The sequence below is a fragment of the Rattus rattus genome, chromosome 14 (genome assembly GCF_011064425.1).
Source record: "Rattus rattus isolate New Zealand chromosome 14, Rrattus_CSIRO_v1, whole genome shotgun sequence".
NCBI classification, from domain to species: domain Eukaryota; kingdom Metazoa; phylum Chordata; class Mammalia; order Rodentia; family Muridae; genus Rattus; species Rattus rattus.
The window spans coordinates 32,825,839-32,850,978 of record NC_046167.1 but is presented as its reverse complement, the minus strand read 5'-3'; the positions used below and the strand labels follow the sequence as shown (position 1 = coordinate 32,850,978).

The window sequence follows — 25,140 nt, the reverse complement described above, 5'->3', positions numbered from 1 at the left end:
CTGCCTCTCACGTGCTGAGATTAAAATTAATTAGTTGGTAACTACCATCACAGGCTAGGTATGCTAATACATATCTTTAATCCTAGCACTCAGGAGGTACACATAGGAGGGTCTCTGTGAGTCTAAGCCTAGTCTGGTCGGCATAGGAAGTTCTAGAACAGCTAAAACTACATAGAAACCCTGTCTCAAAACAAACAAATGAGTACCATATTCAATACAGATTGATGGAGTTATCTATAAAAAATAATTCTGTAAGAACTGATGAGTTCCATCCAGTATCTATCTGCACCCAGAGAGATACAGTTGCCCCACAGCCTGCTGGACCCAAACCTGCCTAGACAGAGCGGGTCTCCCAGGAGCGCTCTCACTCCTAAGATCACAGCTCACAGGCACACGGGTGGGACAAGCTTCAGTCAGAGACAGCACCAATTAACATCAGAGATTGCAAATGGCAAGAAAAGAGCGAGAAGTTCAGCAACAGAAATCAAGATTAACTGGCACCAGCAGAACCCAGTTCTGCCACCATAACCGGTACTGGATACCCCAACAAACGGAAAAGCAAGATCTGGATTTAAAAATCCCATCTCATGAGGAAGATGGAGGACTTTAAGAAAGACATAAATGATTCCCTTAAGAAATAGAGGGCAACAAAGGTAAACAGGAGGAATGCCTTAAAGAGGAAAAAAACCCTGAAAGAATTACAGGAAACACAAGTAAACAGGTGAAAGAATTAAACAAAACCATCCAGAATCTGAAAACAAAAATAGAAGCAATAAAGAGATCACAAAGGGAGACAAACCTGGAGATAGAAAATGTAGGAAAGATAACAGCAATCATAGATGCAAGCAACACCAACAGAATAGAAGAGACTGAAGGGAGAATCTCAGGGGCAGAAGATACCATAGAAAACATTGACACAACAGTCAAAGAAAATATGCAAAAAGCAAAAAGCTCCTAACCCAAAACATCAAGGAAATCCAGGACACAATGAAAAGATCAAACCTAAGGATAATAGGTATAAAAGACAGCAAAGATTCCCAACGTGAAGGGCCAGTAAATATCTTCAACAAAATTATAGAAGAAAATTTACCTAACCTAAAGGAAGAGATGCCCATAAACATACAAGAAGCCTACAGAATCCCAAATATACTGAGCCAGGAAAGAAATTCCTCCTGTCACATCACAGTCAAAACACCACATGCACAAAACACAGGAAGAACATTAAAAGCAGTAAAGGGGGAAAGGTCAAGTAATGTACAAAAGCAGACCTATCAGAATTACACGAGACTTCTCAACAGAAAATATGAAAACCAGAAGATCCTGGGCAGATGTCATACAGACCCTAAGAGAACACAAATGCCAAATAAGGCTACTATATCCAGCAAAATTCTCAATTAACATAGATGGAGAAACCAAGATGTTCCATGACAAAACAAAACTGACACATTATCTTTCCACAACTCCAGCCCTACAAAAGATAATAGATGGAAAACACTAACACAAGGAAGAAAACTACACCCTAGAAAAAGGAAGTAATATCCTTGTAACAAAACCAACAGAGTCACACAAACATAATTCCACCTCTAACAACAAAAATAACAGGAAAAACAATCACTATTCCTTAATATCTTAACATCAATGTACTCAATTCCCCAAAAATTAGACATAAACTAATAGACTGGACATGGAAAAAGGACCCAGCATGCAGGAAATACAACTCAGTGACAAACACAGACACTACCTCAGAGTAAACGGCTGGAAAACAACTTTCCAAGCAAATGGTCCTAGGGAAGGACATTTCATGTTCATCAAAGGAAAAATCCATCAAGATGAACTCTCAATCCTGAATATCTATGCTCCAAATGTAAGGGTACCTGCATTCATAAAAGAAAGCTTACTAAAGCTCAAAGCACACGCTGCACCTCACACAATAATAGTAGGGCATTTCAACACCCACTCTCATCAATGGACAGATCATGGAAACAGAACTAAACAGAGACATGGAGAAACTAACAGAAGTCATGAACCAAGTGGATTTAGCAGCTATTTAAGGAACATTTCATCCTAAAATAAAATATACTTTCTTCTCAGCACCCCATGGTACCTCCTCCAAAACTGACCATATAATCGGACACAAAACAGACCTCAACAGATACAAGAAGATTGAAATAATCCCATGCATCCTATCAGATCACCATGAACTAAGGCTGGTCTTCAATAACAACAAAAATGACAGAAAGCCCACATATACATGGAAGTTGAACAATGCTCTACTCAATGACAACTTGGTCAAGGAAGACATGAAGAATGAAATTAAAGACATTTTAGAATTTAATGAAAATGAAGGTACAACATACCCAAACTTATGGGACACAATGAAAGCAGTGCTAAGAGGAAAACTCATAGCTCTGAGTGCCTCCAAAACGAAACAAGAGAGAGCATACACTAACAGCTTGACAGCACAACTATACGCTCTAGAATAAAAAGAAACAAATATACCCAAGAGGAGTAGTCTGCAGTAAATACTCAAACTCAGGGCTGAAATCAACCAAGTAAAAACAAAAGGAACTATGCAAAGGATCAACAGAACTAGGAGCAGTTTTGCTTTTTTGTTTTTATGTGTTTTTTGAAAAAAAATAAAGAGAGAGAGATAAACCCTTAGCAAGACTAACCACAGGTCAGAGTGTGTGTCCATATAGACAAAATCAGAAGTGAAAAAGGAGACATAACAACAGAATCTCAGGAAATTCAAAAAAGCCTATACTCAACAAAGCTACAAAATCTGGAGGAAATAGACAGATACCAGGTACCAATTCTAAATCAGGATCAGATAAATCATCTAAACAGTCCCATAACTCCTAAAGATAGAGATGCAGTTATTAAAAGTCTCCCAACCAAAAAGGGCCCAGGACCAGAAGAGTTTAGTACAGAATTCTATCAGACCTTCATAGGAGGTCTGATACCAATACTGTCCAAACTATTCCGCAAAATAGAAACAGAAGGCACACTACCAAATTCCTTCTATGAAGCCACAATTATGCTTATACCTAAACCATACAAAGACCCAACAAAGAAAAAGGACTTCAGACCAATTTCCCTTATGAATATCGACGCAAAAATTCTCATAAACTGAATCCAAGAACACATCAAAATGATCATCCATCATGATCAAGAATCCCTAGAATGCAGGGATGGTTCAATATACCAAAAACCATCAACGTATCCTACTAAGCAATCAAACTCACACAAAAAAAAAAAAAAAGATAATCTCATTAGATGCTGAGAAAGCATTTGACAAAATTCAACATACCTTCATGTTAAAAGTTTTGCAAAGATCAGGAATTCAAGGCCCATACTTAAACATAGCAAAAGCAATATACGGCAAACCAGTAGTCAATATCCAACTAAATGGAGAGAAACTTGAAGCAATCCCACTAAAATTAAGAGCCTAGCCAAGGCTGCTCACTCTCTCCCTACCTGTTCGATATAGTACACGAAGTCCTAGCCAGAGCAATGAGACAACAAAAGGAGATCAAAGGGATACAAATTGGAAAAGAAGAAGAAAAAATATCACTATTTGCAGATGATATGATAGTATACATAAGTGACCCCAAAAATTCTACCAGAAAACTAATAAGGGCCTGATAAACAACTTCAGCCAAGTGACTGAGTATAAAATTAACTCAAACAAATCAGGAGTCTTCCTCTACTCAAAGGATAAACAGGCTGAGAAAGAGATTAGGGAAATGACACCCTTCACAATAGTCACAAATAACATAAAATACCTTGGTGTGACTCTAACCAAGCAAGTAAAGATCTGCATGACAAGAACTTAAATCTCTGAAGAAAGAACTGGAGGATCTCAGAAGACAGGAAGATCTCCCATGCTCATGGATTGGCAGGATTAATACAGTAAAAGTGCCCATATTGCCAAAAGCAATCTACAGATTCCATGCAATCCCATCAAAATTCCAACTCAATTCTTCACAGAGTTAGAAAAAGCAATTTGCAAATTCATTTGGAAAAACAAAAAAACCCAGGACAGCAAAAACTATCCTCAACAATTAAAGAACTTCTGGGGGAAATCACCATCCCTGACCTCAAGCTGTATTACCGAGCAATAGTGATAAAAACTGTATGGTATTGGTACAGAGACAGGCAGGTGGATCAATAAAATAGAATTGAAGACCCAGAAATGAACCCACACACCTATGGTCACTTGATCTTTGACAAAGGAGCTAAAACCATCCAGTGGAAAAAGGATAGTATTTTCAACAAATGGTGCTGGTTCAACTGGAGGCCAGCATGTATAAAAGAATGCAAATTGATCCATTCTTATCACCATGTACAAAGCTTAAGTCCAAGTGGATCAAGGACCTCCACATACAACCAGATACACTCAAACTAACAGAAGAAAAAGTGGGGAAGATCCTTGAACACATGGTTACTGGAGGAAATTTCCTGAACAGAATACCAATGGCTTATGCTCTAAGATCAAGAATCGACAAATGGGACCTCATAAAACTGCAAAGCTTCTGTAAGGCAAAGGACACTGTCATAAGGACAAAACGGCAACCAACATATTGGGAAAAGATCTTTGCCAATCCTACTCCAATAGAGGGCTAATATCCAAAATATACAAGGAACTCAAGAAGTTAAACTCCAGAGAGTCAAATAACCCTATTAAAAAATGGGGTACAGAGCTAAACAAAAATTTTTAGCTGAGGATTATCGAATGACTCAGAAGTACCTAAAGAAATGTTCAACATCCTTAGTCATCAGGAAAATGCAAATCAAAATAATCCTGAGATTCCACCTCACACCAGACAGAATGGCTAAGATCAAAAACTCAGGTGACAACAGATGCTGGTGAGGATGTAGAGAAAGAGGAACACTCCTCCCTTGTTTGTGGGATTGCAATCTCATATATCCTTTCTTCATATCAATTTAAAGGATCTTCAGAAATTTGGACATAGTATTACCTGAGGACCACGCTATACCACTCCTGGGCATATACCCAAAAGAAGCTCCAACATATAACAAGGACACATGCTCCACTATGTTCAGAGCAGCCTTATTCATAATAGCCAGAAGCTGGAAAGAACCCAGATGTCCTTCAACAGAGGAACAGATACAGAAACTGTGGTACATTTACACAATGGAATATTACTCAGCTATCAAAACTAATGACTTCGGGATTTAGCTCAGTGGTAGAGCGCTTGCCTAGGAAGCGCAAGGCCCTGGATTCAATCCCCAGCTCCGAAAAAAAGAACCCCAAAAAAAAAAAAAAAAAAAAAAAACAAAAAAACAAAAAATTAATGACTTCATGAAATTCATAGGCAAATGGATGGAACTGAAAATATCATCCTGAGTGAGGTAACCCAATCACAAAAGAACACACATGAGGGGTTAGGGATTTAGCTCAGTAGTAGAGCACTTGCCTAGCAAGTGCAAGGCCCTGGGTTTGGTCCCCAGCTCCAAAAAAAGAAAAAAAAAAAAAAAAAAAAAAAAAACACACATGATATGTAATCACTGATTAATGGGTATCAGCCCAAAAGCTCAGAATACCTGAGAAACAATCCACAGACCATATGAAACTCAAGAAGACCAAACTGTGGATACTTCAGTCCTTCTTGGAAGGGGGAACCAAATACTCATGGGATGAGATACAGGGACTAAGGCTGGAGCAGAGACTGCCCCACCTGGGAATTCTTCTCATATGCAGACACCAAACCTTGAAGCTTTGTGGATGCCAAGAAGTGCAAGCTGACAGGAGACTGATATAGTTGTCTTCTGAGAGACTCTGCCAGAGCCTTACTGATACAGAAGAGGATGCTTGCAGCTAACTGTTGGACTGAGCACAGGGACCCCAATGGAGGTGTTAAAGAAAGGACTGAAGGAATTGAAGGGGTTTGCAATCACACAGGAAGAACAACAATATCAACCAACCAGATCCCCCAGCACTCCTGGGGACTAAACTACCAACAAAAGAGTACTCATGGTGGGACCCATGGCTCCAACAGTATATGTATCAGAGGATGGCATTATCTGGCATCAATAGGAAGAGAAGTCCTTGGTCCTGTGAAGGTTCTTTTCCCCAGTGTAGGGTGTTAAGGTGGGAATGAGTGGGTGGGAATAGGAACATCTTCATAGAAGCAGGGGGTGGGGAAAAGGCATAGCATTTGAAATGTAAATACGTAATATGTCCAATAAAAAAAGATCCTAAAAAAAAGAAAGAACTGATGAGGTAACGTGTTAATATTAGAATCTAGTGGTCAGTGTCTTAGTAAGGGTTTTATTCCTGTGAACAGACACCATGACCAAGGCAACCTTACAAGGACAACATTTAATTGGGACTGGTTCACAGGCTCAGAGGTTCAGTCCATTATCAAGGCAGGAAGCATGGCAGCATCTAGCCAGGCATGGTGCAGGCACAGGTGAGAGTTCTAGATCTTCATCTGATGGCTGCTGGTGGAAGAATGACTTTCAGGCAGCTAGGGTGAGGGTCTTATAGCCACACATACAGTGACACACCCACTCCAGCAGAACCATATCTTATAACAGTACCACTCCCTGGGACCAAGCATACACAAACCATCATAGTCAGCAAGAAACAGACTCACAAACCAACTCTCAGGAATCCATAGAATCCAAAGCATATTAATAACACACAAAAGCAAGATTTTAAGAGTATGTTTAATGTGGGATAAATGTCCAATAGATCAAAAGCTAGTAAAGAAATGTATCACCAAGTCTGCTTAAAATTTATTCACTTTGTTTGTTTGAGACACAGTGTCACTATGTAGCCCTGACTGTCCTGGAACTCCCTATATAGACAAGACTTACCCCTAGAAACCCCTTGCCTGCCTCTCCCTCTGCCTCTGCTGGGATTAGAGAGATGTTCCACTTTAGCCTAGATGAATTCATTTTTTTAAAAGTTTATTTTATATTTTTATTTATATGTCTGTGAGTGTAAGTGTAAGTAAGTGTGTGTGTGTTGAGAGAGAGAGAGAGAGAGAGAGAGAGAGAGAGAGAGAGAGAGAGGAAACTCAGGTCCTCTGCAAGAACAGCAAGCCTTCTTAACTACTCAGTCACCTATCCTGCCATAGCTCTATGTACGTTTAATTATTTATCAAACAATTTAAGATTAAAATCATTAACTTTGAATTATAAATGTTGAGGCTTCCAAAAAAATTCAAAAAGAAGTTTCAAATATCTATTATATGTCAGATGCTACATGTAATATCTATTACATGTCCTGTGCTATCAACATACGAAATACAGCAAAGCACTGCAGCCTTGTCTCTCTCCTTCATGATCAGAACAACACAGCAGCTATGTCTCAGCCCCTGGGTCATTTGTTACATAGCTAAGGGTGAACTGAAATGAAATCCAGCCTATGTTCCTCAAGCATAGGCACAAGCCCTGAGTGTCATTGGTCCTGCACAAATAACACATTTCATGCTGGCACAGGAATGCTATCCCTGAGCTAAGGAATAGCTCCTTCTCCACCAGGAGGAAAGGGGTTTTTCTAAACTCAGTTTCAGATCTTTTAAGTAGCCATAAGCAAATAAATGATAAAATTGATACATGGGTTTTTATTCATCCCTAGAATGGTGCTGATAAATACTATTAAGCTCAGAAAATGGAAGTATACGATGCCAGAAGAGAAAATGTCACTGTAAAAGCATTTACCTAACCACATTACAAAGCAACTCCAGGCACCAGCCTGTGAAAAATACAAGAGAAAGTGTGGCCAGGAGGGTTCACAGTTAATTTAGAGGCCTTCATATACAGTTAGTTTTTAGCCAGGGTAGAAATCAAACTAGCCCAAAAAGCTTCAACACATGCTTAAGAGATACACTCAGGCAGCACAGACAGAACTCTTCAGTGGAAATAATCATACTTCTTCCACTTGGTTAATTATTCAAGTCAATGATTGCATGGTTATTTGTTCGTCTACACTGCACACCCTCCTATCTCCACACTCCTTCCATCTAAGAGAGTCCAAGTCCAGTCACTCAGTACATTATTGGCAAGTGGGTAAATACCCAGAACACTAAGATGTTTCATTGGTCCTGAGTTTTTACTATTCTGTATTTTTCAAATATAAAGGCATCTTCCTTCTACTAAATATACATGGTCATTCATACATTCATTCAACTACTCGTACTTTTTGTTGCTAGCATCAAACCCAGGGCCTTGCTCATGGCAGGCAGATGCTCTCTGACTATGCTACAAATCTAGTCTCTTTCTCTTATTTTTAAAGAGGATCTCACTATCTTCCCCATGTGTGTCCCCAATTCCTAAGCTGAAATGCAGTTCTGGCCTCTGCCTTGCTAATACTTGGGACCATAGGTGCACCTCACTAGTCTTATAGTAATAACTTAAAATGAAAGCAATTAAATTCGCTCACTAGCCAACTCAAAACTCAAGTACTTCAGAAAGATTTTCTTCAAAAATGGCAGAGGACCAAGTGTCAGGTGGCATATACCTGTAATTCCAACATTCATAAGGTTGCAGTTCAAAGACTGCTGTGGGTTCAAGGCCAGTCCCACCTAACACAGCAAGACCTTTTCTCAAAAAATAGAGGAAGGGAGAGAAACAAAACAATGGGCTGGGAATATGGTTCCTTAGCAAGGAAGAATATTTGCCTAGTATTCCTAAGGCCCAAGATTCCATCTCAGTAACCAAGAAAGGGTGGCAGGAGAGTGTTAACACCTGATGTTTTGCTATCGGGGGAAACCCATGTATCCCTGACTGGCTAGGACATAGAAACCAGGTTGGCCTTTCCCTCCTAGGGCTGGGATTAGAGATATGTACCACTATGCCTGGCCACTGTTCTCATGTAATAAAACTAAAGGATCAAATCAGATGGTTTCTAAGATCCTTTCCAACACTAAAACAGCAATCCTAAAGAACCAAGTGTACACTGAAATTATGAGCTGTGATAAGTAAATTTTATTCCAATTTATTTTTAAATAGCAAATATTGTTTAGTTTGGGAATGGTTAATAGCCTACTTTAAAAATTCATTTTGCACAAAGATAATTTTTAGATTTTTTTTTAGAATTTTTAAGTATCAAATATTTAATGACTATTAAATTACAAATAATACCATACCTTGACTTTGACAAGTCTTTTTGCAGTCTTGATCTTGGCTTCACAAAAGGCTCCTCTGTACTTGGCACTCACATCAGTGCCCACTGTCAAATAAGGAGGCTCATCAAGGGCCTAAAAATGCAAAGAAATACAACCTGATTTAAACTGCTTATTTTCCCCCCTACAATCAGGCTTCAGAATACGCCTAATCTTGTTACAGTAATGTAGGTTAGAATAGTGAAGCCATCTATAAAATACTATAAATTAAAAATAATAAAACATGTATCATAGACCAATCAATTAAATGTACATTATGGAAATATAAAGACATTTTTTTTCTACTAAACACAAATGGTCCCTAAAATGGCTCACAGACACAACCTTCCATTAAGGCTCTCACCACCTATTCACTCATTCATTCATTCATTCATTCATTCATTGACTTATTAAAATATATACTTATCATACAACCACGGGATTTGCTAGTTAGCAGATCTGAAATCTCAAAGCATGAACGAATGTTTTCTAACAGGCTGTACCTTGTATTCATCCAGATTCAGGATAGTTCTGTCTTTTCAAAACTCTATGACAGAATCAAAGTATACGTGTCCCAACTATTGCTAAAAGCCACATGAAGTAATCCATTATGCACTGTCTCAAACTACTGAAAGAATGCTTTACATGGGTTCTGTTAGTCTGTCCTTCAACTTTAAATACACTGCTCACTTGTAGGTTTGACTTTTATTGGTCCTAATCTGCTGCTTTGCTTTTTTTGGGTTTGTTGTTGTTGTTGTTGTTGTTATTGTTATTATTGTTGTTTTTTACAGTAGGCTGCATTTCTGCACTGAACCTTATTTTTCACCAATTCCAAAGCCAAAGGAAGATTATGTAAGCTGCTTTTTCCAGTGTTTTATAAGAAGCACTAATAGCCTAAGATATTCACCAAAAAGAGGTACCAGGAGGTTTGGAAAAAGAAATCTATTATTGAATAATCCCTCTGCCTCCTCTTTTAAATATTCATAAATACACTGAAAGGCCTAAGAAGCCCTACAATAAAAACAAATATTCATAAATTTGAGTATGACTTAATCTATTTGCTTGTACCCCTTTCTTTTCCTCTTAATATCATTAATATTCTCGAGAAATCATAAAAGGCATGCAGTACAAAATACTGCCATAAGCACCAAGCACTCCAGTCACCTGTTGAACAGAAACTTCAATCTAAGCTCATCCCAAAGTTCTTGTTAAAACATAAGGAACAATCTTCAGAGAATACAGAGATTTCAATGTTACAATCATCTGCTTGCAACTGTATCTGTAATTTCTACCATGTCATTTACCTGTGGCTACAATTAGGCATACAAGTGCCTCAGAAGAGTTAGGAAAGCAATCCAACATAACTTGTAAATAACAGCATCTTATCAAATGTCAAAAGTTGGATACCCTGATATATATTTCATAACCTTTAAAAAAAAAGTCTATGGCCATACCACCCTGAACATATCCCATCTTGTCTAATCTTGAAAGCTACATAGGATCAAGCCTGGTTATTACTTGAATAGGAGACTACCTGTGAATATCTGGTGCTATAGGCTTTAACAACAACAGCAACAACAACAGCAGCAGCATCTCACACCCCACGCAAGCACTGAATTAAAAACCACCTTTCTGGGCTGGAGGGATGGCTCAGTGGTTAAAAGCACTGACTGCTCTTCCAGAGGTCCTAAGTTCAATTCCCAGCAACCACATGGTGGCTCCCAACCATCTGTAATGGGATCTGATGCCCTCTTCTGGTGTGTCTGAAGATAGCTACAGTGTACAGTGTAATAAACAAATAAATCTTTAAAAAAACAAAAAACAAAAAACACCTTTCTCAGCCAGTCAAACAGAGATTACATGTATCTGTTACACTATTTTTTGTATTGTTATTTTGTTCTTTGAAACAGGATTTTTCCCTATGTATGTGGCCCTGACTGGCCTGGAACTAGGTGTGTAGGCCAAGCAGATCTCAAATTCATAGATAAATCCAACTGGGTATCTCTGCCTCCTGAATGCTGGGATCAAAGATATGCAGCCACCATGCCCAATGTGGAAAATGATGTTTCTTTTTTTAAATGACAAATCAAGTGGTTTTTTTTTTAATTTAAAAAAAGTAACAAAAGCTCTAGCATGCACATGCACATGCATGCTAAGTTTGTATCACAACACTTGAAAATCAGAGGACCATTTCTAGCATGTATCCAGGTCATGATGTTAAGCAGCAGGTATGCTTACCAATGTGCTCTGTTTAAATTAGGTAAGTGTCTATTAGTCAAGCTGTACATTTAGGCCGTAATAAGAATGGGGCCGCAGTTAAAAAAAAATCTCTTCTTCGCTGTTATTGTTTTACTGTTAACTAACTTACTAACTTTATGTTGCTTTCTACATTTTTTTATTACTTATTTTTAAGTGTATTGACTGCATGTATATCTGTCTGTGTTCAGTGGCTAGGGAGGCCAAATGAGGACATCAGATCTGAGCCTGGAGTTACAGACAGTTGTGAGCCTCCATGTAGGTGCTGGGAATCAAAGCCTTATCCTCTAGAAGAACAGCAATTATTCTTAACCATCTCTCTATAGCTCCTTTGTGCTGCTCTTTTAAGGTTCACAAATGTGTACCTTCAATACACATTCAACCTTAGCACTCTTAAGATAACATTTTCCTTGGCTAAATTCCATACATGACAGAAATTAGTGGCTTTATTTTACCATGAATAGTGAAGAGGTGGCATATTTATATCAATTCTTTGTAATAACACACACACAAAATCATCACGTATCTTAAACAATCTTTATTAATTATTTTTAAGTGGAGAAAAATTTTAAGAAAATTTGAATTCATTTTGTGGTCAAACAGAGTAAGGGACAGTCTTCATGACCACATCACAACGACTTCTCACAACTCACAACGTCCATTAGCAATGCATCCTTTCTATATTGCTAGCCAGTAACATTTCATGTCAGGGAGAAATAACATGAACCTAAATTAAAACTAAGGAGAAAACCCCACTTCTTATAGAGTAAGTCAATTAAAACCTACCCAGCTGGAGCTGGGGAGATGATTTAATGGGCAAAGTGACTGCCACACAAGCAGTCTGTATGCACTACGTACAGATCTCCCAAAACCCACATGAAAAGTCTGGCATGGAGATGTGCACCTGCGTTCCAAACCTCAAAGAAGAGGATGGACATTCCTGAAATTAATGACCAGCCAGCCTACCAAAATTAATGTGCTTCAGAAAAAACGATCTTAAAAATTTAGAGAATAACAGAGACACCAGGTGTCAACCAACCAACCCACCTGCCACACACATGCCCATCACCCTTCATATCTGTACCTACAGAGAAGTAAATAAATATGTAGGAAGTAAGCTTTGGGGGTAAGATGACTCAGTGATTAAAGATGCTTACACCAAGCCTCACAACGTAAATTCAATCCCAGGACCTACGTAATGTAATAAAACAAAAATCCTCCCACAAGCTGTTTTCTAACAGCCAGAGGGACACAATGGTATGTAGGCATACAGACAGACAGATACAAACAGACAAACAGGCCTTGTGATATCACATCCAGTCCAGATATGTGTGTGACCGTATATATGAACAGATAATTGAAAAACATTTTACAAAATATGGTATTCAGCTCACCTGGGCACTAAGTTTACAGACTTATGAAATATACCCAATTTAAATCTATTTCCTTTGTATCATTCTAGGCAAGTTACTTTCTGTTCATAAATAATCCTTTGGTTTAAGTGTTTGTATGTTAAGTACATCTGTCTAACAATTCTAAAAGCAGAAAAGTTGTAAAAACAGTCAAAATGTTTGAGTTACTCTGAGACATACTTAATCATCTAGAAGTAAATCTACATAGCCAGTATTGTTAAATATTATCCGAAATATAAAAATGATTCTCTGCAGACACCCAAATCACATCTCTAACTGACATGGTAGACTAACAATTATTAACTCATCAACAACTGTTCCATTTATTCCCTTTCCCATTCTGCCCTAAACATTATTGGGGTTTTTGTTTGTTTGTTTATATTTAAATCATTTGCCAGCATGTATTATGTTAAATGAATTTCATTTTAACATTTCTCAATATGCATATCATGCTTTTTTTTTTCCTTTATTAACTTGAGTATTTCTTATTTACACTTGATTGTTATTCCCTTTCGGTTTCGGCCAACATCCCTAACCCCCCCCCCTTCTATATTGGTGTTCCCCTCCCATCCTACCCCCATTGCCACCTCCCCAAGAATCGCTCAAGCTCACTGGGGGTCCAGCCTTGGCAGGACCCAGGGCTTCCCCTTCCACTGGTGGTCTTACTAGGATATTCATTGCTACCTATGAGGTCAGAGTCCAGGGTCAGTCCATGTATAGTCTTTGGGTAGTGGCTTAGTCCCTGGAAGCTCTGGTTGCTTGGCATTGTTGTTCATATGGGGTCTCGAGCCCCTTCAAGCTCTTCCAGTTCTTTCTCTGATTCCTTCAACGGGGGTCCCGTTCTCAGTTCAGTGGTTTGCTGCTGGCATTCGCCTATGTATTTGCTGTATTCTAGCTGTATCTCTCAGGAGAGATCTACATCCGGTTCCTATCGGCCTTCACTTCTTTGCTTCATCCATCTTATCTAATTGGGTGTCTATGCCCTTATTTAAGAGAGAAAAAAAACACCCAGGTATTACACTAATAACAAAAATGCTTTTCTGTAGTGACTGGGATTCAGAGTTAAATTCTCTTGTTATGATCTGGAAACATTGTTAAGCATAAGGATCTGCATTCATATCCACAGCACACACATTAAAAGCTGGATATAGTGATAACATATGTGTGACCCCAGTATACAGAGACAGGCAGATCCCAGTTGCTCACTGGTCAGTCAGTACAGTCAAAGTACCCAGTATCCCAGTCCAGAGAAAACCCCTTTTCTCAAAAATTGAGATGAAAGGGCTGGCCAAATGGCTCAGTGGGTGAAAGCACTTGGCAAGTCTGACCACCTGGGTTCAACTCTTGGAAGGTGGAGGAGGGAACCAGCTCCATGAACTTGTCCTCTGACCTCCACATACTTGGAACAAATGCACACCCCACCAAATCATATATACAAATAAATAAAGATTTTAGTTTTTGGTTTTATTTTGTTTGCTGTTTGTTTGTTCTGTGTAGCTTTGGCTGTCCTGGAACCCCCTCTGAGGACCAGGCTGGCCTGGAACTCACAGAGAGCTGCCTGGCTCTGCCTCTTGAGTGCTAGGACTGAAGGCATATGCTACCACCACCAGGCCTACAAAGCTGTTATTTAACTAAAAAACATTTATTAAGATGGAATCCATAAAGGGAATACACCCAACATCTAATCTGGCCTCTAAACATATCCACATGGGTAAATGTATACACAAACATACACAAGACACCTATATCCCCCACATTTTTATATATTAAGACTATAGGTTTGAATAGGTTCCCTCCTCCCCCATACACTTGTTTAAATGCTTGGCCCACAGTGTACTATTAGGTACGAGCATGTTGTAGTAGGTATAGCCTTGTTGAAAAGAATATATCACTGTGGGGCTGGGCTTTGAAGTCCCCTATACTCAAGATCCACCTAGTGTGGAACTCCAGTCTCCTCCTGGGTGCCCTGCAGAAGACAGTCAGTCCCCTTCTTAAGCCTTCGGATTGATATATAGAACTTAGGGTCTCCTTCAGCACCAAGTCTGCCAGCACATGTCCATGCTTCCTTCTATGATGATAATGGACTACATCTCCCAAACTGTAAGCCAGCCTCAATTAAATGTTTTTCTTTGTAAGTGTTGCTGTAGTCATGATGTCTCTTCATAGAGATGAAACCCTAAGACACAGCATCAACCTCTGCAGCAATGGGACTCAGTGACAGAAAACGTGTTTAGCTTAGTTCTATCCCTAGCATCCTCCACTCCCAAAAAGGCAAACTCCTGAATGAGATACGTAGATTAGAACTTCTACAGTTTAGTATACAGTCACTACCTCACAGGGATGAAAAGTATACTATATCTGTAGTATTTAGAACATGCCCAGTGTACAGTGCAAAACATAGATTAAACAATTTTTGTCCTTAAAGGGGGAGTTAAGTCATTAAAAAACAATTCCTATATAAAAAAAAAGATGCCATTATTTTTCTCTTCTCCTCCCCAGCTCTGTGTATGAAGTAACGCCTTTAAAACTGTTTCCCTTGTTCATCAGCCATGACATAATCATGCTGCCTTCCAGTAGTAAGAGTTGCTAGGATTCCATGATACTGATGCCTAATGAAGTGTATGACGATCCATTAGTGCAGCAATCAACCAAGTCTGCAGAGCTGTTCTGAGTCTAATGTACTCTGACTCGAAGCAAACACACACAAAGAACTGTGTCAGTAGGTTAACCAAGACTCCGCTGACTAGGAGGGCTAACAGTTATGCAGATATGTGTATCTATATAATCAAAAGGAAAATAAAAACCACTTACCTTCTCTTTTTGTTGTTTCTCAGGTTTTGGTCAATAATATAGACCATTTCAAAGGCTAAAAATAAAATGTCTTTAAGTAGTACCTCCACACCACGGAGGAAATTAAGCCACTAAATCATCATCCTCTTGTTTAGCAAAAAGAACAGTTTTCTAGTTGCTAAGGCAACAGCTAATTCAGTTACTACGTGCTGTTTAAACAATTATTTTTCTAGTCTATCTACCAAATGTCTTAATTTATGTGTGTGTGTATGTGTGTATGCTTACAAGACTATACAATATAAAGTTAAAAGATCTGCAGAACTATATTTCAAACTACCAAAATCTCTGAAATTCAAATTACACACACACACACACACACACACACACACACACACACAAAATTGATGGTATTTTCCTAAAACTTCACATTCACAATAAAAAAAAAAAAAACCATTGATACCTACGGATTACTTCGGACTAGACTGCTCAGATATTGAACACAGTGTCATACATAGGAATCTAGCCTCATACTATTTCCTTGATTCAAAAGGCTGTAGACCTTTGCCACATGGCTCAAGGTTGCATCACCACACAGGAACAAGCCATTTACTACTAACCTCATCTCTGTTCTTTTATCAAACCTATAACATGTTGAGGATTGTCAACTCTGACTACAAAATACAAAATGCATCTGCAGAAACCTAAATGATAACCCAAAAAAATAATCTAGATGTAGAGATAACCCAGAAAAAAATGTTAACTTTAAATCTTTTTAATTCTGTCAATTCAAGTGCCAGGAATTCAAACTAAAGAAAATATATATCCCTCCTGGGTTTTTGGGTTTTTTTGGGGGGGAGAGGGGGGTTGAGGTGGGGGATAGGCTCATATAGTTCAGGCTTGCTTCAAGCCTGCAGTGTACGCAATCACAGCCATGCACCACCACACCCAACTTAAGTATTTATCTTCTGTATCTTTGTAATACAAGATTATTAATATGTGTTACCCAATACAGAGGTAACAGGATGTAGAAGTATGAAGATACAACTATGAAATACCTTGGCTTATGACTCAAGCTTATTATCTGATACCCTGATTCTCAGTCTCTTCATCTTTACAGAAAGAGTAGTAATGCCAAAAATAAAAGAACCACTGGCTAACCCTTCTGCCAAGTCACAGACAGGAATAATGCAAGAACAGTTAAGTGCCACCCCAACACTAGTTCATGAGCAACTAAATTATGACCACAATGCCCCCAAAAAACAAAAAACAAACGAACAAAAACACATTTTAAAAGTTCTATTTGATGATTTAAATGTGGCAGATAAGAGTTCTAAAGGGTTAGCCAAAGCCTCCAGAGGGAAAAAAAAAAAATCTCAAAATTGTTGACCTAAACTTTTAAAGAATTGTATTGAAAATACAATTTCATCCAAGAAATTAAATAAGATCCTAGTCTATAAACCACCTAAATACTGGAAATTATAGTGTCAGTCTGACTATAAAACCAATCTAGACACTTGGAAGAAGAGTAATTGTGAAGAATGAAAAGAAAAAGATACATGTGCTTTGCTATCTGTGCAGGCTCAATATGTTTTATACTCTATAGATGCAACTGTGCAGAACATACCCATTGATAGTCTGTGTCATGTCATGTCATGTCATGTCATGGGTTAGGGGTCTGTAGCACATGATGGTCAGTGATGTCGAAAACAACAGAAGCAGAGCTTCGAGCTTGATGCTTATCCATATTCTTGCGTTTTACATTTGCTCATGGTTTTCCTCCCATTGGTTTTAGAATTTCTTTCTTCACTCTCAAAGTTTACCTGTGTTACCACTAGAATATACCGAGTCAATAGAAGTTATTGCTATGTCCAAACCAGAGTACTCATTTCCACTGCATACTCTAAAGAAACACCAACACATCACACACACTACATGTCCAAGTTAATGACAAGCATTTCAGCACACTTAACTCTTGCCTACTTCATCTGCTCTGAAGAATAAACATTCATGCTGAGGATGTCTGGCAGGACAGTTAGTATTGTTATACTGTTCATCATTAAACCTGCAATGTAAACACACACACACACACACACACACACACACACACACACACACACACACACACACACACACACACACACACTCGAGGAAAAAAAAAAAAACAGGAGCTGGAGTAAAGCTGATTTACTAATGATCACAGCAAGGTCCAGGGATCCATCCCCAAAATCAAAGAAAAAGCTTTTAACAATGAGATGGTGACTTATTTGAAAACATGTGGATAAGAATATTTTCAGAATTTCATTACCAAATCATCCTTCTGATGGTCTGGCCACCAGTTAAACTGTCTCCCTAGGACTTCATTCACCCCTCCCCCAGGAATGAGAGCATTCCTGTGGTATCACTTCCATGGGCATGCCAAGGAAGTCCTGAAAAATTCTGAGATATGCCTTGACAGCCCATTTTCTTTAAAAAAAAAAACTTGAGAGAGAATCTTCTGGACAATAATGACAGGTGCTATGTGATCTGAGGATTTACCACACACACCCACCAAAATATGACTTTTTAAAAATAGATTCAGAAATAAACTTCACTAATATTCTTTCCCAGTAAGAATTGGGTTGAGGATTTAGCTCAATGGTAGAGCGCTTGCCTAGTAAGCGCAAGGCCCTGGGTTCGGTCCTCAGCTCCGAAAAAAAGAATCATTTGTGAGTCTTGCTTCCTTTTCAAGTCCTAGAAGTAAAGTTGCTGGCACTGACTGTTCCAGGAGAAACTGTCTCCGTAACCATCATGGTCTCTAAACACAGGAAGGGGGAAGGGAAGGAGCATCACTAAGCAGCACACGTGGCTACTGATTTCTCCCAGGTCCAGAGAAAGAACAGGACACATAAAATGGAAGCATTACAGTCACTTTCATTTTTCCAGGAAAGCTGCTTTTAGTCTTTAAAATACAAATTAATTCTTTTTCTAGTATTTCTTGGGCTGGTATATAAGCATTCTGTAATCACACCCACCCTGAAGGAAAATACACACCCTACACAATACACAGTGGTTAACAGTTGTCTAACTGCTTGTTCACTTTCAAAATATTGAATTAGGTATTCCTGTGTTCTGGGATTACAAGATGTGTAACTGTTACATGAGTCTGTAATTATAGACCACAAAGTGGTTCCCAGAGTGGGCTCTCCAGACCAATAGTATCAGCATTACATAGAAATCTGTTAAAAGTAAAAATGGTCAGCTCTACTCCATGTCATAGTTTGGAAATTAAAAGAAAAAATTAACAATTACTGCTTTAACAAGCCCTCCAGAGAACTCTAACTCACAGTAAGGAGCACAAGGTCCTAAGGTTATCTCAAGGTCTTAAATTGGTTCTCAGCAACAGAATTCCTATTTGGTCTTTAGCTACGTAGTATGTGACAACAGAAAATAGAGTAGACAAGTGCGAGTGCTTTGGTAAATCACTCCAATGATTTCAGCAGGGGATAATGAAAAGTATGACAACCAGGGATAGACAGATAGCTCAGTACTTAAAAGTAGTTGTCCCTCTTACAGAGAACCTGTGTTTCATTTTTAGAACCCAAATGACAGTTCACACCATTCATGACTCCAGTTCCAGAGAACTCAAAACTCTCTTCTGATCTCAATCGGCACCAAGCACCTGCTTATGCACACACATTTATACAGGCAAAATACTCATACAACACAAAATAAATATAATCTAATTTTTCCCCTAAACTGTAGCATCCACATAGCATGTAACAAGGAAATAAACAAAAATTCACTAGTTGGGTGTAGTGGCATTGGCCTTCAATCCTAGTACTCTGAAGGAAGAAGCATGTGGATCTCTTAAGAGTTCCAGGCCAACCTTGTCTAAAAAGTCAGTTCTAGGACAACCAAGGTTGATAGTAAGAACCTACCTCAAGATAGATAGATAGATAGATAGATAGATAGATAGATAGATAGATAGATAGATAGATAGATAGATAGATAGATAGATAGATAGACAGACAGACAGACAGACAGACAGACAGAGCGAGCGAGCTAGCTCAGTCTGTGTCCTGTGCCACAACTCTCTGTACGCAGATCCCACAGGGAGAGCTGGTCTCACAGGAGTGCTGACACATGGGAAAGCAAAGGTGAGACCACCACATCTACTCAGAGGGACCAGCCCAGAGCCCTCAGGACACAGGAACCAAGGAGCAGTCTGGGACAGGACCCTTCCAGTTTCTGCCTGTGCCTGGAGCTGAACCAGTCAGTCCCACAGTTCTCTGCAGCCTGATCTGGCTGAAACAAAACAGGTCTAGAGGAGTCCTAACACAGTCTTATGGGAAGGTCAAGCCACTGTCAAACACAGCAAGACCACCTAACACCAGTGTACTGGCTAGTTTTGTGTGTAAACTTGACACAAGTTGGAGTTATCACAGAAAAGGAGCCTCGGTTGTGGAAATGCCCTCATGAGACCCAGGTATAAAGCATTTTCTCAACTAGTGATCAAAGGGGGGAGGACCCAGCCCATTGTGAATGGTACCATCCCGGGGTCGGGTCTTGGGTTCTATAAGAAAGCAAACTGAGCAAGCCAGGGGAAGCAAGCCAGTAAGTAACATCCCTCCAAGGCCTCTGCACCAGCTCCTGCTTCCTGATCTGCTGGAGTTCCAGTCCTGACTTCCTTTGGTGATGAAACAACACCATGGAAGTAAGCTGAATAAACCCTTTCCTCCCCAGTTTGCTTCTTGGTCATGATGTTTGTGCAGGAATAGAAACCCTAAGACAACCGGAGGTAACTAGATGTCCAGAGGCAAGTGCAAGAACATAAGAAACAGAAACCAAGGCCACCTGGCATCATCAGAACCCAGTTCTCCCACCACAGCAAGTCTTAGATACCCCAACACACCGGAAAGAAGGCAAGATCCTGATTTAAAATCGCATCTTGTGATGATGATAGAAGACTTTAAGAAGGACATAAATAACTCCTTTAAAGAAATACAGGACACCACAGATAAACAAGTAGAAGCCCTTAAAGAGGAAACACAAAAAACCCTTAAAGAATTACAGGAAAACACAGGCAAACAGATGAAGTAATTGAATAAAACCATCTAGGATCTAAATATGGAAATAGTAATAATAAAAAAAAAATCACAAAGGGAGAAAACTCTGAAGATAGAAAACCTAGGAAAGAGATCAGGAGTCATGGACGAAAGCATCACCAGCAAAATAAAAGAGATAGAAGAGAGAATCTCAGGGGCAGACGATATCATAGAAAATAGTGACACAACAGTGAAAGAAAATGCAAAATACAAAAAGCTCCTAACCCAAATCATCCAGGAAATCCAGGACACAATAAAAAGATAAAATGTAAGGATAATAGGTATAGAAAAGGTTGAAAATTCCCAAATAAAGGGCCAGTAAATATCTTCAACAAAAATATAATAGAAGAAAACTTCCCTAACCTAAAGAAAGAAATGCCATAAACATGCAAGAAGCCTACAGAACTCCAAGTATATTGGACCAGAGGAGAAATTCCACACATCATATGATAGGCAAAAAAACAAATATACTAAACAAACAATATTAAAAGCAGTAAGGGGAAAAGGTCAAGTAACATATAAAGGCAGACCTATCAGAATTACACCAGACTTCTCACCAGAGACTATGAAAGCCAGAAGATTCTGGGCAGATGTCATACAGACCATAAGAGAACACAAATGCCAACCCAGGCTACTGTATCCAGCAAAACTCTCAATTAACATAGATGGAGAAACCAAGATATTCCATGAAAAAAACAAATTTACACAAATTGTTCCACAAATCAGCCCTAAAAAGGGTAATAGATGGAAAACTCCAACACAAGGAGGGAAACTACACCCTAGAAAAAGTAAGAAAGTAATCTCCTTGCAGCAAACCCAAAAGAGGAGAGCCACACAAACATAATTCCAACTCTAACAACAAAAATAACAGAAACAACAATCACTATTCTTTAATATCTCTAAACATCAATGGACTCAATTCCCTAATTAAAAAAAAAAAAAAAAAACGTAGACTAACAGTCTGGATAAATAAAAGAGGACCCAGCATCTTTCTGGATACAGTAAAAACACCTCAGAGTTCAGACAGACACTACCTCAGAGTACAAGACTGGAAAACAACTTTCCAAGGAAAAGGTGTAAAGAAACAAGCTGGAGTAGCCATTCTAATATCGAATAAAATCAACTTTCAACCACAAGTTATCAAAAAAGATAAGGAGGACACTTCATATTCCTCAAAGGAAAAATCCACCAAAAAAAAGAATCTATGCTCCAATTGCAAAGGCACGCACATTCATAAAACAAACTTTACTAAAGCTCAAGGCACACATTGCACCTCAAACAATAATAGTGGGAGACTTCAACCCCACTCTCAGCAATGGACAGATCTTGGAAACAGAAACTAAACAGAGACACTGTGAAAATAACAGAAGTTATTAATCAAATGGATTTAACAGATATCTATAGAACATTTCATCCTAAAACAAAAGAATATACCTTCTTCTCAGCACCTCATGGTACCTTCTCCCAAAGTGACCATATCATCAGTCAAACAACAGGCCTCAACAGATACAAGATGATACAAATACACCCATTCATCCTATGAGATCACCATGGACTATGGCTGGTTTTCAATAGCAACAAAAACAACAGAAAACCCACATACACATGGAAGTTGAAAAATGTTCTACTCAATGATAACTTGGTCAAGGAAGAAATAAAGAAATTAAAGACTTTTTAGAATTTAATGAAAATGAAGGCACAACATACCCAAACTGGTGGGAGACAATGAAAGCATTGCTAAGAGGAAAACTCATAGCTCTGAGTGCCTCCAAAAGAAACAGGAGAGAGCATACACTAGCAGCTTGACAGCACACCTAAAAGCTCTAGAACAAAAAGAAGCAAATATATGCAAGAGGAGTAGAAGGGAGGAAATAACCAAACTCAGGGTTAAAATCAACCAAGTAGGGGTTGGGGATTTAGCTCAGTGGTAGAGCACTTGCCTAGCAAGCACAAGGCCCTGGGTTCGGTCCCCAGCTCAGAGAAAAGAAAAAAAAAAAAAAAAAAAGAAGAAAAAAAAAAAAAATGAACCAAGTAGAAACAAAAAGAGCTATACAAAGAATCAACAAAACAAGAAGCTGACTCTTTGAAAATATATATATATATATCAAGGAGATAAATAAACCATTAGCCAGACTAACCAGAGGGCACAGAGAGTGTAACCAAATTAAGAAAAACCAGAAATGTTATGCCATACATAAACATAGTAAAAGCAACATACAGCAAACCAGTAGTCAACATCGAACTAAATGGAGAGAAACTCAAAGCAATCCCACTAAAATCAGGGACTACACAAAGCTGCCCACTCTCTCCCTACTTATTCAGTATAGTACTGGAAGTCCAAGGCAGAGCAATGAGACAACAAAAGAAGGTCAAAGGGATACAAATTGGAAAAGAAGAAGAAAAAATATCACTATTTGCAGATGATATGATAGTATACATAAGTGACCCCAAAAATTCTACCAGAAAACTAATAAGGGCCTGATAAACAACTTCAGCCAAGTGACTGAGTATAAAATTAACTCAAACAAATCAGGAGTCTTCCTCTACTCAAAGGATAAACAGGCTGAGAAAGAGATTAGGGAAATGACACCCTTCACAATAGTCACAAATAACATAAAATACCTTGGTGTGACTCTAACCAAGCAAGTAAAGATCTGCATGACAAGAACTTAAATCTCTGAAGAAAGAACTGGAGGATCTCAGAAGACAGGAAGATCTCCCATGCTCATGGATTGGCAGGATTAATACAGTAAAAAGTGCCCATATTGCCAAAAAAGCAACCCACAGATTCCATGCAATCCCATCAAAATTCCAACTCAATTCTTCAAAGAGATAAAAAAAGCAATTTGCAAATTCATTTGAAAAACAAAAAACCCAGGATAGCAAAAAAAACTATCCTCAACAATTAAAGAACTTCTGGGGGAAATCACCATCCCTGACCTCAAGCTGTATTACCGAGCAATAGTGATAAAAACTGTATGGTATTGGTACAGAGACAGGCAGGTGGATCAATAAAATAGAATGGAAGACCCAGAAATGAACCTATACACCTATGGTCACTTGATCTTTGACAAAGGAGCTAAAACCATCCAATGGGAAGAAGACAGCATTTTCAACATATGGTGCTGGTTCAACTGGAGGTCAGCATGTAGAAGAATGCAAATCAATCCATTCTTATTGCCCTGTACAAAGCTTAAGTCCACATGGATTGAGGACCTCCACATAAAACCAGATACACTCAAAATAATAGAAGAAAAAGTGAGGAAGAGCCTCGAACACAGGGGCACTGGGGAAAATTTCCTGAACAAAACACCAATGGCTTATGCGCTAAGATCAAGAATCAACAAATGGGACCTCATAAAGCTGCAAAGCTTCTGTAAGGCAAAGGACACTGTCATAAGGACAAAATGGTAACCAACATATTGGGAAAAGATCTTTGCCAATCCTACTCCAATAGAGGGCTAATATCCAAAATATACAAGGAACTCAAGAGGTTAAACTCCAGAGAGTCAAATAACCCTATTAAAAAATGGGGTATAGAGCTAAACGAAGAATTCTCAGCTGAGGAATATCGAATGGCTGAGAAGTACCTAAAGAAATGTTCAACTTCCTTAGTCATCAGGGAAATGCAAATCAAAACAACCCTGAGATTCCACCTCACACCAGACAGAATGGCTAAGATAAAAAGGTGACAACAGATGCTGGAGAGGATGAGGAGAAAGAGTCCTCCATTGTTGGTGGGATTGCAAGCTGGTACAACCACTCTGGAAATCAGTTTGGAGATTCCTCCAAAAATTGGACATAGTACTACCTAAGGACCCAGAACACTGGGAGTTGGAATTGTGAAGCGCTCCCACCATCATCAAATGATAAGAAAGGCTCACTAAACTCGAGCTACACGTGCAAACAAAATGGTTATGCTTTACACCTGCTTTTCAGACTGAGCCTAGAACCACTTACATCTATGCTAGGTACAGGGTATTTATATGACAATCACCAAACCCTACATGCAACCACTAACTACCTTCCCCAGGTTAGAACATTTCTCTTGCAGCGTCACAATTTCTTGCAGAGAGAATTTGGTGTGGCTTGTGTGACTACTGGGAGAAACTTGCACATGGTTTCCCCATGCATTTCACCCCATGCACTTTTTTCTATTGCTGATTCTACTTTCCATCCTTTCATTGTAATAAGGCATGGGGGGTTGTAAAAACAATTATCACACAGAGTCAGGTCTGTGCATTCTCCTAGCAAATTACCAAACTATAGTACCAAGTCACTAAGAGTGGTGCTGGGACTTGACAATAAATTTTCTTACTTACGCTATTAATAAGAGAAAACCTTGCCAATACCATTAAATCTGCCATGTTAATGGTGTTCTTACTTGATCCATTAATAAAAACATTTTACTATTATTTTATTGCCATCTTATTTTGTAACATATCCAGTAAACCTAAATCA

At 38.8% G+C, this 25,140-nt stretch overlaps 1 protein-coding gene across 7 annotated transcripts in view; it reads right to left on the bottom strand.

The window, feature by feature from the left end:
* Positions 1-25,140, bottom strand: part of Arid4b (AT-rich interaction domain 4B) — a 125,671-nt gene that overhangs the window by 76,374 nt on the left and 24,157 nt on the right. For 6 of the 7 annotated variants that reach the window (XR_004385765.1, XM_032884655.1, XM_032884656.1 and 3 more), the window contains exon 3: positions 9,123-9,233. The exons of the other annotated variant lie outside the window; for it this stretch is intronic. Coding sequence is in view for 5 of the 6 variants with exons in the window: in XM_032884655.1 (XP_032740546.1) it covers positions 9,123-9,233 (111 nt within the window). In the remaining variant the exon portion in view is untranslated. The remainder of the gene's footprint in view (positions 1-9,122; positions 9,234-25,140) is intronic. 7 annotated transcript variants of the gene reach the window in all.